This window comes from Gossypium raimondii, chromosome 7 (genome assembly GCF_025698545.1).
Source record: "Gossypium raimondii isolate GPD5lz chromosome 7, ASM2569854v1, whole genome shotgun sequence".
NCBI lineage: Eukaryota > Viridiplantae > Streptophyta > Magnoliopsida > Malvales > Malvaceae > Gossypium > Gossypium raimondii.
Genome location: NC_068571.1, coordinates 4,255,012 through 4,269,949, shown reverse-complemented (window position 1 = coordinate 4,269,949; position 14,938 = coordinate 4,255,012). Strand labels below are relative to the sequence as shown.

General features: G+C 31.6%; 1 protein-coding gene across 1 annotated transcript; it reads left to right on the top strand.

Moving 5' to 3' along the window:
- The first annotated feature begins 8,983 nt into the window (after nucleotides 1-8,983).
- Nucleotides 8,984-14,241, top strand: LOC105766260 (granule-bound starch synthase 2, chloroplastic/amyloplastic). The gene is made up of 8 exons (XM_012585648.2): nucleotides 8,984-9,505; nucleotides 10,030-10,561; nucleotides 10,664-10,728; nucleotides 11,020-11,097; nucleotides 11,192-11,302; nucleotides 11,755-11,799; nucleotides 12,324-12,497; nucleotides 12,966-14,241. The coding sequence occupies exons 1-8, from the start codon at nucleotides 9,272-9,274 to the stop codon at nucleotides 13,920-13,922; spliced, it is 2,196 nt and encodes a 731-aa protein (XP_012441102.1). The 5' UTR covers nucleotides 8,984-9,271; the 3' UTR covers nucleotides 13,923-14,241.
- Nucleotides 14,242-14,938: the final 697 nt, after the last annotated feature.

Here is a 14,938-nt window from a genome sequence, read left to right as displayed (position 1 = left end):
TGATTGATGATCAATGGTTGACCTTTGCTTGAAAAATTTAGATTATATTTTAGTGGATCATAAATTAGCTCAATACTTAGATAATGATTTTGGCTAACTACAATAAGAGTTTTCATGATCTGCTTATGAAAAATTCACTACTTTTAAAGTGATTGTAGTTTTATTTTGGAAATTCATGATTCTTAATTAGAAATTAATGGTAAAAGTATCATAGAAATCCTATATTAAGAGTCGATTGCATTTTCTTCTCTCTACTCAAAAAAGACAAACTAATCCCTATTCATTAAAATAAAGAGAAAATTTGTCCTTCCTGTTAAAAATTTTATCCATTTAAACGATTAAAAACTGGCGAGGTTGTTGGAATAACTAGACAGTGACATGTGACGTGTCACGTGCACCCCATGCTGTTGTATAGGGACCAATTTTTAACAACAAAAATGGATGAAATTTTTAACAGAATGATCGATTTGCTCTTTAATCTAATGTACGGGGACTTATTTGTCCATTTTTTAAAGTAGAAAGATAAAATACAATCTGACTCCTAATACGAGAACCCCTTTTACCAGAATTAATAACAGAATGATTAATTAACCTATGGTAACAAATTGATAGGATTGAAATTAACTTGTTTTTCAGCTGTAAATTTGCTTTTAATCTTAGCAAATTAAGTGATTTAAATTCCAAATTTTCTTGTTTTATTTATCTAATTTCTGTATAGATATATTGATGGGGTTTTTACACCAAACAATTCAGCAACATTATCTTGTGAAGCTGAGGGAAAATAAAATCCATGGGATATTATTTCATAGATGTGGAAGTCTAATCTTGTATGATAATTAGATTACTTTGTAATTAAGTTGAAAGGCCCACATATCTAATCACTAATGGAATATTTCCTAATGTGGTCTAATCTGCTGGTTGTTAATGATGGGAAAGTATGTGCTACTTAAAAGGCAATTATAAAGCTTAATCTAACTTGGGTTTGAACTAAAAGGTTGTTTGAGTTAAAATTTTCTAACTTAAAACTGAAATACTCAACGCTTTTCTTGTACAAATCCCACTATGTTTGAAAACAAAAATTGTAATGAAATTTCCTTACAAATTGTATTCTCTATTGTGGTGAAAAATTATAATAAAACTGTAAGCAACATTGTTTTATAGTTTAATTCAATAAGCTTATACCATTCCTCTTTTAATTATGAAATTTGAATCTTAACATTCCATGACTTCATTTGCATACAACAATACCCTACAAGATATATATTAATACAAGACAAAGTATCATGGACGTCCCAGATTGTATTTTGGATAAATTAGTCTATGTACGTCAGATTACTGGTCTTTTTGTTAAAAATTTCATCTATTTTTATTGTTAAAAACTGGCATGACTGGCAGAATAACAAGATAGTTATACATAACATGCCACATGTACCTCGTTCTGATGTATAGTGACCAGTTTTTATCGGTAGAAATGAATGAATTTTTTATCAGAATATCTAACATACAAGAACTAATTTGCCCTTGTGTTAGGAGTTGGATTGCATTTTGTCCCTTCTTCTAAACATGGGCAAATTAGTCCATGTACATTAGATCAAAGAGGAAATTAATCCTTCTGTTAAAAATTACATCCATTTCTATCGTTAAAAATTTCTTCCACGTGCAACTAATTGGTTATTCTATCAGCCAAACCATTATTTACCATAGTTGAAGTAGGTCAAGAATGTTAAAAATATATTTCCAAACACTTCATTATTCATAAAGGGAAATGTAGTTAGAGCTTGATACTATCAAAAGGTTAGATATTCAGCATGCGAGGGTGAGTTAGCAGATATTTTTTCATTTATGAAGTTAGGCATTGAGTATAGAGGGAACAATCCTTCGGGTATACGTAGAATTCAGTCGGGTAGATGTCCATTGTGGAAAATATCCCAATCTATGCATACTTTCATATTTTATATATATACATACATATACACACATAAAGGCAATTTAGGTTATCAATTAGTTATCCTTTTTTCTAGGAATGGAAAACTTTTGCTTTAAGACCTTACCTTGTATTTTTCTTCATTTTTTGCTGGTGATTGCTACTTGTCCCACAACTATTTTAAGTTCAACAAGATATTTACGTTCTCATATTTGAGAGATTTTATAATAAAGTTAATTCTTTTTGTTTAATATCTATTGATTTTATATTGGATGTTTAGCATGGTGACATGTTCTTGCATGAAATGCTTGCCTATAGTGTCTTCCAACTTTGTCATCGGGTATGTGTAGATAAAATAAAATAGTTCGGGTCCAAATAAATGCATTCGACCTTTTAAGTCCATTTTCACAGAAAAAGTGTCATGAAAATTTTCTATATTAGGAGTCAAACTGTATTTTGACTCTTTACTCAAAAAATAGATAAATTGTTAGTGCTTTTACGGTAGATCAAAGAATCTGTAAAAATATTTTATCCATTTCTATTATTAAAAACTAATCCTTTTACATTAGCCTAAGGTACACATGGTACACCGCATGTCACTGTCTGATTATTCCATCAGCCACGATAAATTTTAACAGTACAAATGAATAGTTTTTTTTAATATAAATGACCAATTTTCTCTTTAATTTAATGCTCAGGGATCAATGAATTTTTTAAGTTAAATAGATAAAATGTAATCTAACTTCTAGTACAAAAACCTTCACAATACTTTTATCCATTTTTGCCTAGTATTTGAAGGGGTGTCCTAAGACCCATAAAATTATTTGTTGATTGGACTTGTTTAAATTTTTGGTTGGCAAGTGATTTGGGCATGTTCATTACAAAAAGCCCATTTTATGGATTTGGATGTTTGGGCTTATTGACCATTTAACCATTATTTTTTGTTTATATTTTATTACAAATATATTTTATATTACTAAATTACAAAATTATAAAATTATAAAAAATATAAGAATCTATAATTTATAATATATATAAAAGCAAAAAACTTTTGAACCAAAGAGAATATCCTTTTCTTTCATCATATTACTAAATTGACATTTAAAAATAATTATAATATTTAATTTAGAATTACTAGTTAAAAAGTTTACTTAAAATAAAATTTATGATAATTATACATTTAAAAATAATTATAATTTTATAAAAAATGTGATAATTATATATTTAAAAATAATATAATATAATTTACAATTATTAATTTTAAAATTTTTTATATAAACAAAGTTTTGCTAATTTTAAAATAATTAATTAATAGAACTCTAAGAAAATTTGTGATAATTATAATTGTAATTTTATTTACAATTATTAGTTAAAAATAATTTTGATATTATTATAAAAATGACTTCATTGTTTTTTAAAAAAGTAGTGTTAATTTTATTAATGTAAAATAGAATTATTAATTAAATAGAACTCTAAGCATCTTAATTATCACTTAATTAGTATTAGTATTATATACCAATTAAAATTTAACTTTAACTTTCTAAATAACATTCAACATCTAAGAAAAATTACTCGTAGAAAAAGAAAGAAAAGGAGATTGTTAACAATAATAAGTTAGAATTATATAAAAAGGATGGAGCATTAAAACCATGGTTCTTTGAAGAGGCAATAGCGAAACATATTCGAACAACAATGGTACAGAGAGAGAGAGAAATTATTTCAATTGATGATGAGATAATATAATATTATATTTTTTTAATTGTTGTAAGTTGTTTACACTATATGAAGCAAGTAATCTTAAATCCGCTTTTATTTGTTTATGATTTGTTTGGTGCAAATGAGAAACATTTTGTGGATTTGTTTTGAAAATAAATTTAAATTTAAACAATTATTTTTAATCATTATTATTAAATTTGACCATTAATTTAGTGCAAATATTGTTTGTATTTACTTTCTTATATAGTTTCAAATTTGTATATTTGTAATCTCCCCACTTGACCTAGCGTTAAGGCTAAAATCAGGAGATTACATTGGCCACTGAAATGACCCACTAAGATTATAGATGTTATGAAACAGTCATTTTAAAATTTTTGTTTATTTTTGAAGAAAAACTTAGCGTGTTATCTTCTTTTTACTAAAAGTTACAATTTTATTTCCAAAACGATTTATTTTAGGGTTTCCTTAGCAAATGTTGATTTCTAGTTTTATGTACTTTATTTCAAAAACTGTTCACTCAATAATGCATCGGAAAAGTGATGTTGAACATAGTTATTAATGAAAACCAGATTTCATGCAAATTTAAAACAAGTTCAAATTTCAATAATGCTAAAATCAAAGTAAAAGTCATACATGCCAAATAAACCCTAAAACATATGATCCTATTTTACCTCATGGTAACCATTATATTTTCTTTCATGAAAAAATCAATTACTAATAAATAGTTATTAAATAATTTGTCTTAAACAAACAACCCGCGGTCAAGATACTTTTCCATCAACCATGCAATATCAATGAGATGATACCATTTACTTTTAATTAGGCTATGAATTTTGTTTTTTTTTTAAAGTAAAGTTACACCATAAGTCGTATATCCAACATACCAACTTTTGCCTCTATTATCAATTGAGCTCAGATTTTCAACATATTAAAGTATATGAGTTACATACGCATAGTCAGATACTCACTCAAGATTGAGGTAAATCACACTATGAACGCCACAATTGAATAAACCTATAAACGGATCTAGGATAAATTCAATTTGGGTCCTATTAGATGTATTGTTAGTCCAAACAATCACACTTATATCTCTATCTTCTAAGAGTCATCCGTCTCAGTACCCAAGACAATATAGCCTCTGAATAACAAAAATTGTGAATAATGAAACTAAAATATTTTTAATGAAAAAAAAAACACAATCAGAGCTGAGCCTTCCGGATGTCGTGTCTGCGTCCTAACTTGGTGGGTTATCTGTAAAGATGAAAATTAAAGGGGGTGAGCTTAAGAAGCTCAGTGTGCGTTCATTCATAAGAAAATCAATGTGAAACAATAAGCATAGCATACAAAATAACAAATCTTAGAATAATCAAATTCGTATAGCAATTCACAATTCATAGTATTAGTTTTTCATATTAACACATCACTATAATATTTTAGAATTTATAGTTTTGTATGCACATGCTTATGAATGGTAATGCAATTTCAGTTTATCAGAAAAGCTCTTACCCAACTCCGCTATACACCACACTATAAGCTCCCCCAGAACTCATCCAACCTTATACACCGGGTTGTGGATAAATGACCATTGATTCGTAGATAAACTACCACTTTGTTTGTAAAAATTTTGGGTAAACCAATAGCATTTTTAGATAAAAACATTTGCAGATAAATTGCCACTTAGTTCATGGACGAACCACATATTTGCAAATAAAAACTGCCACTGGGTTTGTGGACAAGCCACCATTATTTGCAAATTATTAAACTACCACTCTTCCATTGTACATATCGCCCCACCCCATGCAATGCAATATGACATGCTTTGTAATAGAACAATTCAACACTAGCAGTACTCATGCTTAACATGTATTTAATTCAACACTAGCAATAACCATGCTTAACATGTATTCAATTCAATACTAGCAATAGGCATGTTTTATCATGTACTTAGTAGGGTTGAGTCGTTATTAAAAACTGCACCTAATTGAGCTCTCGATCCTCTAAAAAAAATCAATTGGCTCCTTCCGTTAACAGAAACCAATATTGATCGGTTTGATTATTAACGGTTGATGATTTGGTAGACAGAATTGACCAGAACACTCCACCTAGTCGTACAAAAGGTATGATGCCGATTTGGAAAAAAAAATCTATTTACACATTGGAAGGTCGATTATTAAAGCAACATTTTCTAATGTAATAGTCACATCCTCGAAAGGAAACATTTTTGGCCTCCATCTTTTCAACAAGGACGCAACCAACTTCGGAATGATATTGAAATTTGCTATCGATGATGTAACATCCCTTATCCAACCCCACGATTGGCATGGATAAGTGATGTCATATTGACACTTTAATCATTTTACACAATTTCTTTCTTTAAAACATCATTTTCCCACTCGTTATAAACCCTTTTAATCAATTTTTAACATTTACAAAGCTTTGAATACATTTTTGGAATCATTTTGAATCATTATCGGGTTATTTGGATATGTCTAATACAAAAACGAGGTTTTGAGAGCAAAAAACTATTAGGATCTATTGCCCTTAGTATAGTTACTTTTGTCATATATTCTGTTAATTTTTCGAATAGATTGGTTTAATAAAATTTCATCATTCATATTATTATCTTTTGTATTTGTCCTCAATGGTTTTTGCACACAAATCAAAATGTAGAAGAAAATATTGGTTCATTGATTATCTAACGTTTAACTAACATTAAGTTACATCATGCGATTTAATCATGATGCGAGAATACAACTTATATTAATTGGTAATCTAAATCAACCGTAGTTTGAAGAATCAAAATTGGGAAAATTGATTCAAGAGACTAATATGTTATCTATCAAGCCCAACTGGGGAGATATATTGTTTTAGGTGCCGAAACAGATGACTCTTAGAAGATAGAGACATAAGTGTGATTGTTTGGACTAAGAATACATCTAATAAGACCCAAATTAAATTTATCCTAGATCCGTTTATGGGTTTATTCAATTGTGATGTTCATAGTGTGATTTACCTCAATCTTGAGTGAGTAACTGACTATGCGTATGTAACTCATATACTTTAATATGTTGAAAATCTGAGCTCAATTGATAATAGAGTCAAAAGTTGGTATGTTGGATATACGACTTATGGTGTAACTTTACTTTAAAAAACAAAAAAGAAAAATTCATAGCCTAATAAAATGTAAATGGTATCATCTCATTGACATTGCATGGTTGATGGAAAAGTAACGTGACCGCGGGTTGTTTGTTTAAGACAAATTATTTAATAATTATTTATTAGTAATTGATTTTTTCATGAAAGAAAATGTAATGGTTACCATAAGGTAAAATAGGATCATATTGGGTGAATGGATTTAACCCAAAAATATTAAGGATATTCTATGTGGGTAGCACACTTATGACACAATCATTAGACAGACAAAAAATAAGTTGCTTTCATAATTGTATATAGTAATGGAGAGTTTAGTCATGGTACTTTTAGTGGATTGACTTCATGACTAAATAATATTATTGTTAATAGACAAAGAGTCGGAACTTAATTACAAATTGTTTAAGAGCTAATTATATATATCCAACCAGTCCCTCCACTAACTCAACACAATCCTTTACAAATTGCATTTGAACCAATATGATGAATGAATGAAAACGACGAATAGAGAAATAGATTGTATGTATCACTATTCGTAGCAAATGCATTTTCTGACATAAGACTAGAGATGACTTAGTGATTAATTTAATTTCTTTGAATTATTATTTAATTGATTATAATTAAATAATTGAAGTTAAAAGTGAAAATTAAATTAATTAGTCGTTGTAGTTTTACGAATAAGATAATTAGATTTATTTACTTATAGATTTTGGTATAATAAAGTTGTCATAACTTTAATGGAATTAAAATTGGGTTGAGAAGATAATTAAATTGCATAGATTATTTAAATTTATTAAATAAATAATATTTTAGAATAAAAATTTTGTTATCCTGTTGGATAAACTATATAAGTTGGTTTGAATACCAGATAACATGTATAATTGTACATAATACACAAAAAGGTTCCAATATGCTCATTAAACATGTGATGGGCAGCACCTAGGGTTCCGAGAGTGGGGGTATCACTGCTCACCTTGTGTAATCCCAGTGGGGCACAATGTTTTCTATTAAAATATTGTTATTATTTTGTCTCCTCTTATTCAAGTAAAACTTTTGTGGTTTTTCCATAGGGATTATGGGCTAAGCCAAATACACACCACTTTAAGAGTAGTTACTCTGTTGGATTATAGTGAGATTTATTTCAAAGTAAATTTTACTTTTTAGCAGTACTCAAGTTAGGCTTCTAGCCTATAGAGAGATTTAAGTTTCTCCACATGAAAACTAAGAGTTTTCATTGTGTGTTCGATTCGTGTAATTAGAGCCCACTCTCTAAGCAAACCAAAAGTTTGAGAATAGCGGAGAAAATCATGCTAGTTGAAAGCCGAGAAACAACCAGCACCTCTTACCCGAAAACACACAAGGACTAAGTTGGTAAAATTTATTACTACAAATAACACAAAAGTTCGGTTGTAACACACTTCATCGTCCTAGTTTACTAGAGATCACATGAAACAAAATTCTTAAAAATCCTTAAAATTTCGAACCTTAAATCATTTTTATAAAATCATAAAATTAAGTTTAAAACAATATTGGAGGTTTAGAAACATATTAAAATAATTTAGAATCATTTTGTAGGCAATTAAAAGTGTCTGAAACCCAAAACGAGTTTCAACTTATTTAGAATTCTCAAAACAATGTTGTGGCCCAAGTTGAAGACTTAAGTATCGATACATAGAATCTATGTATGAGTTCTATATGCATTTAATATTGACTTGCCTTACATTTTGGTAGTTTGATCTTGGATCCGTAATCTTGCTCCGTGATTAATAGTCTTTAACCTTAATTACTAAATGGAGGCTCATTTTGAGTTCAATTATGTGCATTTAACACTTATAATATCTATTTTTATTATATGTAGGCTCATGGGAGTAGGCCAAATAAATTTCCGGGTGGAATCTCTAAAATTGAACTCTACTTCTATGAGTATGAGGGTGTACTCTACATGTACTATAAAGGATTGTTTCCTAACACACATGAAAAAAATGAATACGGTGATTTGATAACATCTTGAGCTCACACTCATGCATTGCCAAAAATTCATACCTACTTAATAATAAATAATATTAAAATTTATATTATTGAACTTAAAATATATGATAACATACATATTTTGAATAAAAGAAACATGTAGCGTTCTTTCATTTACGTTCAAAGAAATCCCATTTTTTTTTTCATGTTTTCTCATCATTTTCTGATGTAACACCTGACCTTTCCGCTCTTTGATTTGCCATTCACCCTTTTTCTTCTGTTCTCTGTTCTCGAATCCCAATTTCCTCCGTTAGTGTCTATTCCCACTACTTCAATATATATAAAAAAAAAAGCTATTTTATTTTTCTAAAAACAATTAAACTTTTTCTTCTTCTTTTTTTTGGCCTTTTTGGTCATTCCCATTTCCCAAATCATCTTCTTGATTGTTAAAATAAGTACCCTTTTTTCAGTTCTTTATGATTTATTTTGTTTCATAGTTTCTAGAACTAGGAAATGGCTTCCATTGGCGGTTCTTCCACTATCATCATTGAAGGAAAAAGTAGACATGTTTTCACTTCCTCAACTTTGAGTCCAACAAAGATTGAAAATTTGGCTGTTTTTAGTGGTTCAACTAGTGGGGTTTCTTTGTTTTGTAATAGAGGGCAGCTTTGGAGGCTTAAGCCTGTGAGAATTGCTGGTGATGACCCAGAGGGTTCACTTCAGTTTACAATTAAGAAGAGCAAGAAGGTACTTGCCTTGCAAAGTGACTTTTCTTAAATTTTGTGTTTTTCATTGTAAATGTTGCCATTGGATTGAAATGGGTTTTTAATGTATAATTGTTTTATTTTGTAGGCTGTGATTGTTTATTTACCTTGAATGTGAACTTTGTAAGTGGTATAGTGTGCAACAAACAAAGATTAAAATGAAATTGGGTAAAGGAATTGTGACCCTTTCTGGAATAGGAACTTTTAGACTTTACACCTAACTTGCAATGACACTCCATTGAATCATCATGTAAATTTAGCCAGTATTCTTTGTAGCTTTCAATGGGTATATAAGAACATTGCTGCCTTTATAGTTCAAGAGAGAGGGGAGACGATTCCATTGGAATCACAATGCTGATGAAGTCCCTTGTGGACTAGTTTCTAGCCATCTGAAATATTAAATAGTCGAATATTATCTTTCAAGAGCTATAAACGAGTTTTCCTGCTGTATCCTTTCGCGAGAATTGAAATCAAAATGGTGCTATTTATCTTCTTTATCCATGGCAGATTGCAGAAAGAAGGAAATTGGTTTCATCCATAAAAAGTAATATTACTGACTTAGATGAAGATGAAGCTTTTCATGAGCAGAGGGATAAGTCACTTCCTGATGTGGAGCTCACTTCAAGCAGCTCTATTAGTACAGTTGAAGACAAAAATGGGAGCATTCTTTCAAGCAGTCATGTTACTTCAACTGTGAAGGACGTATCGGAGATACGACCTTCAGATGAAGTTGATGATGAACCTGAAGTACATTTGACTTCAGAAAAGGCCTCCTCAGATTTAGGTTCTACCAAACTGCTGAAAACCACTGATTTGAAAGCTTTTAAGTCTGACGTGCTTCCTTCTTTTCCCTCAAGTTCCTCTGATGCTGTCCTACTTACATCTATTGAGAATGAAAATTCGACCAAAGCAAGCCTAGAAATGGTTGGTGAGTTACATGATCCTGCGGTTGAAAGTACAAAACCCCCACCACTAGCCGGTGCAAACGTCATGAACATTATATTAGTAGCTATAGAATGTGCCCCATGGTCTAAAACAGGTAGTATACCAGTTATAGATAAATTTGAGATGATAGTCTCTCTTCTCTTTTTGTGATAGATAGATGATATATAACTTGGAGGCTGCTGTAATCTTATTATAGGTGGGCTTGGAGATGTTGCCGGCTCTTTACCAAAGGCTTTGGCTAGAAGGGGACACAGGGTTATGGTATTTCTTTTTCCACTTTCTATGTTAAATCAAATACTTCGCACTGCAATACATATGTAAACTCTATCCACGGGAGGTCTCACCAACTTAAGCAAATTTGTATCTTAGGCTTAGTTTAGCTAAACCTTTCTATTTTCTATTTTCTTTTTTGTCTATTTGATCCAGTGACCATTCTCTTTCGGTTTCATTACCTGCCAGTTCTTGAATAGTTTGACTTTACCAACCATGATCCTACAGATGCCTGTGGCTCTTTAGATGCTTTCATTAGTAAATTCCTTTCTTTTTACTTAGGTTGTGGCACCTCGATATGCTGAGTATGTTGAACCTCAAGATATAGGAGTTCGAAAGAAGTATAAGGTGGATGGTCAGGTACGACACAAGCTGTTGTAAATAACATAGCATTTGATTGTTAAACAAAACAGGCTATTGCACTGCATGATCTTTGATGATATGTTATTTGTAGGATATGGAAGTATCATATTTCCACGCCTATATTGATGGTGTGGATTTCATATTCATGGATACTCCTATGTTTCGCCATATGCAGTATAACATTTATGCAGGAAAACGGCAGGTAGGATATGCTTTCTTGTAGTTTGTTAATGATTGGTTAGTAATTCAAATAAGTTGTAATTACACGTCTTAATTTATTTTAATTTCAGAATAATATTCTATGTTCAAAATGTGCCAAATGCATTATAAACCTGAGAGAAGGAAAAGATGGAAATTTGCTATCAAGTTAATATTAATGTTAATCTAAGGGTGATTATAAGTACTATAAATTTTTTCCTTAGAAGTCTATATAACTTCTTTAAGATCTTCCATTAGTGTGATCGGATGTTGGCAGTGCTAGAAGCGTGTAATATTTGCTATGCATTAGTTTGAAACAGTGTCTTTTGCAATCTCTATTTTGTATTAGAACAGAAGTAACCTTACCAATTAGGAGATGCAATAAACTTGATGGCTTTTCTTCGCTCACCATATTCAGCATTTTGAATGTTGCATGATTTTGGTCTCATTGTACAGGATATTTTGAAGCGCATGGTATTGTTTTGCAAGGCAGCTGTTGAGGTACATATTTTAAAATTACCTTGAATTATGCAGAAATACTGTAATCTGGTAGGATAGACATGATAGGGAAAACCGATGGATTATTGCTGATGTTTGAGTTGAAAAGTAAGTTACACAGTCACACTCATTGCGGAGTTTAAATAAAATGACTAGTTACAAAAGGGGCATTGTTGATTGTGTGAGGTTTCAAATAGCCTCTAACTTATTCTCACTAAGATAAATCATGGAAAAAGGAAATCTACTTAGATAAATCGTGGTGGATGTAACATGGAGTTCACTATGATTTATCAGCATGTTTCCAACACAGCTTCTAGAAACAACTGCCAAAGTTTATTGTTCTGCTTTGCACCTGATTATGCTACATCTTTACATCCTATGCTAGAACACACTTATATTATTCTTCGGGAACTTAAAGTTTTTCTCAAGTCCATTTTCTTATTTTCTGGCACAGCCTCATTTTTTGTTGAATATAATTGATTGATTAGATTATAGTGTCATATGGTGAAGAAGTCGGTTTTTTTTAGGTTCCTTGGTATGTTCCATGTGGAGGTGTCTGCTATGGAGATGGAAATCTGGTTTTCATTGCTAATGATTGGCATACCGCCTTGTTGCCAGTCTACTTGAAGGCTAATTATCGAGACAATGGTTTGATGTCCTTCACTAGATCCATTCTCGTTGTCCATAATATTGCTCACCAGGTTTGCCCTATGCTAATTCACTTGATTTGATCATTTTATAGGAAAAAGGGATCAGGTCATTTATATTTTTGCTTTGTTCTTAATAAAAATTAAGAACTTATATCAGAGTGTATTCTCATTTTTTCCTCAATTCTTTGCTTGGTTCTTGTGCGCCAATAGAATTTTATACAAAATCATTTGTTATTTTGCATTGCATACTTAAATAAAAGTGAATGCATAGAGCATTCCACGGATCATGATAACTGTACATACCTTGTCTGCAATTCTCTCTTGAAATTTAATTTATATCGAGGACAACTATGGAAAAATATAATTTATTTGCTGCTCTGTTGCATCTAAGTGCATGACTTAATCTCCTGAAAGAGATTGGAGAATGAGAATTTGAAAGCATTTGCTATTATGACAAGTGCTTTTAGAGCTTAATTATCTGAATTTCTTTGTACGGATTCTAACAGATATTGTTTTCAGGGGCGGGGGCCCATGGAGGATTTTTGTTTTGTCGGTCTACCAGATCACTACAAGGACCTTTTCAAGTTATATGACCCTGTCGGAGGTGAGCACTTCAATATCTTTGCAGCAGGACTAAAGACAGCAGACAGAGTGGTCACAGTTAGCCATGGATATGCTTGGGAGATTAGAACTTTGGAAGGTGGTTGGGGTTTGCATGGGATCATAAATGAATGTGACTGGAAATTGCAAGGTATAGTGAACGGAATCGATATGGAGGACTGGAATCCACAACATGATGTTCACCTCAAATCAGATGGTTATACTAACTACTCCATCGAAACACTGCAGCCTGGCAAGGCTCAGTGCAAGGCAGCCTTGCAGAAGGAGCTCGGGCTACCTGTTCGTGAAGATGTCCCACTGATTGGTTTTATTGGGAGACTGGATCATCAAAAGGGTGTCGATATAATTGCTGAGGCAATTCCCTGGATGATGGACCAGGATGTGCAATTAGTCATGTTAGGCACTGGCAGACAGGACTTGGAAGAGCTGCTTAGGCAGTTTGAAGGCCAACATCATGACAAAGTCCGGGGGTGGGTAGGGTTTTCTGTAGAGACAGCTCATCGTATAACAGCTGGGGCGGATATTTTACTCATGCCATCAAGATTTGAACCCTGTGGACTGAACCAACTGTATGCTATGTGCTATGGAACAATTCCAGTTGTTCATGCTGTCGGTGGGTTGAGGGACACAGTGCAGCCTTTCAATCCATTTGCAGAGTCGGGGTTTGGTTGGACATTCGACAGCGCTGATGCAAGTAAGTTGATACATGCGTTAGGGAACTGCTTGTTGACATATCGTGAGTACAAAGAGAGTTGGGACGGACTTCGAAGACGGGGTATGATGCAAGACCTCAGTTGGGACAATGCTGCTCAGAAATATGAGGAGGTCCTTGTTGCTGCCAAATACCAATGGTGAGCCATCTTTGACTTAAACATTCTATCGATTTCTGAGTTGGTTGACATGGTGGAAATCCCGACGGAATTGATAGCCAAGTAGGTGAGTTGGCAGAAATCCTGGTACGAAGTAGTTGCAGCGATGAGCTTGTTCCTGAAAATGCTGCAAGTGTAGATAAATAAATTTGGACTTTCTTTCAGTTTTCTGTTCAAAGGTTAGTAGAAAGCTTACTATTACCATTGTTAATATGAGGTGAGCTTGTTGGCTTTTTAATCTTCCAAATAAATTTCTACTGTATTAGTCTTTTATTGCTTGAAAAAAGCTTCTAAAAGTTTGAACATATCTATGTTTGACATTTACACTTAGCCTTGAGTGGTATTAGTCAAATAGCTATTGAAGAAAGGCAAAAGAATCCATTTTCTTTTGCACATCATTGTCAAATGCCGATGCAGGCCCCCAAGCGATCTCTCATAATAATTGTTCATTTAAAAGAGGTCACAGTAAGATTTATTTTTAAAAAATTAAGGAAATTTAGAGGTAGTAATAAATCTTAAAATTATATATGAACTTTGTTTCACAATATGTCATGTTATATTTGAATTTTGATTTTGATTTTGTGCAATTTTATATGTGATATTTTAATTTGATTTAATTTTTGTAAATTGCAAATTTAATTATTGATATAAAATGTACTAAAAAGAAATATTGATGTAGCACTATTTTTTAAGTTTATATATTATATACACAAATAATCTCCATTAATTTGAACAACGGGCTAAGTGAGGGAAAAAACTAACACCAAAACAGCAATTACTGGGTATTTGCATAATCAAGTGTATTTGAATAGTTACCTTAAGCTTCAACAGTCTAATACTTCAAAAATTTCAAACTTCAAAGATCACCGTAATCAATTCAAAAGAAATGCTTTAAGACATAAATAAATGAAAGAAAGGTGTTATGGAGGAAAATTCAATTAGTTAAAACCGTTATTGTTGCGCCGTGTTTTGGCTGAAAACAATTAACAAAACGATGTATTT

Coding starts and splice junctions, on each gene's coding strand:
- LOC105766260 (XM_012585648.2), top strand. CDS start 9,272: ATGGCTTCCATTGGCGGTTCTTCCACTATCATCATTGAAGGAAAAAGT. Junction 11,303..11,754: donor TTTATGCAGGAAAACGGCAG/GTAGGATATGCT, acceptor CTCATTGTACAG/GATATTTTGAAGCGCATGGT. Junction 11,800..12,323: donor TTTGCAAGGCAGCTGTTGAG/GTACATATTTTA, acceptor GGTTTTTTTTAG/GTTCCTTGGTATGTTCCATG.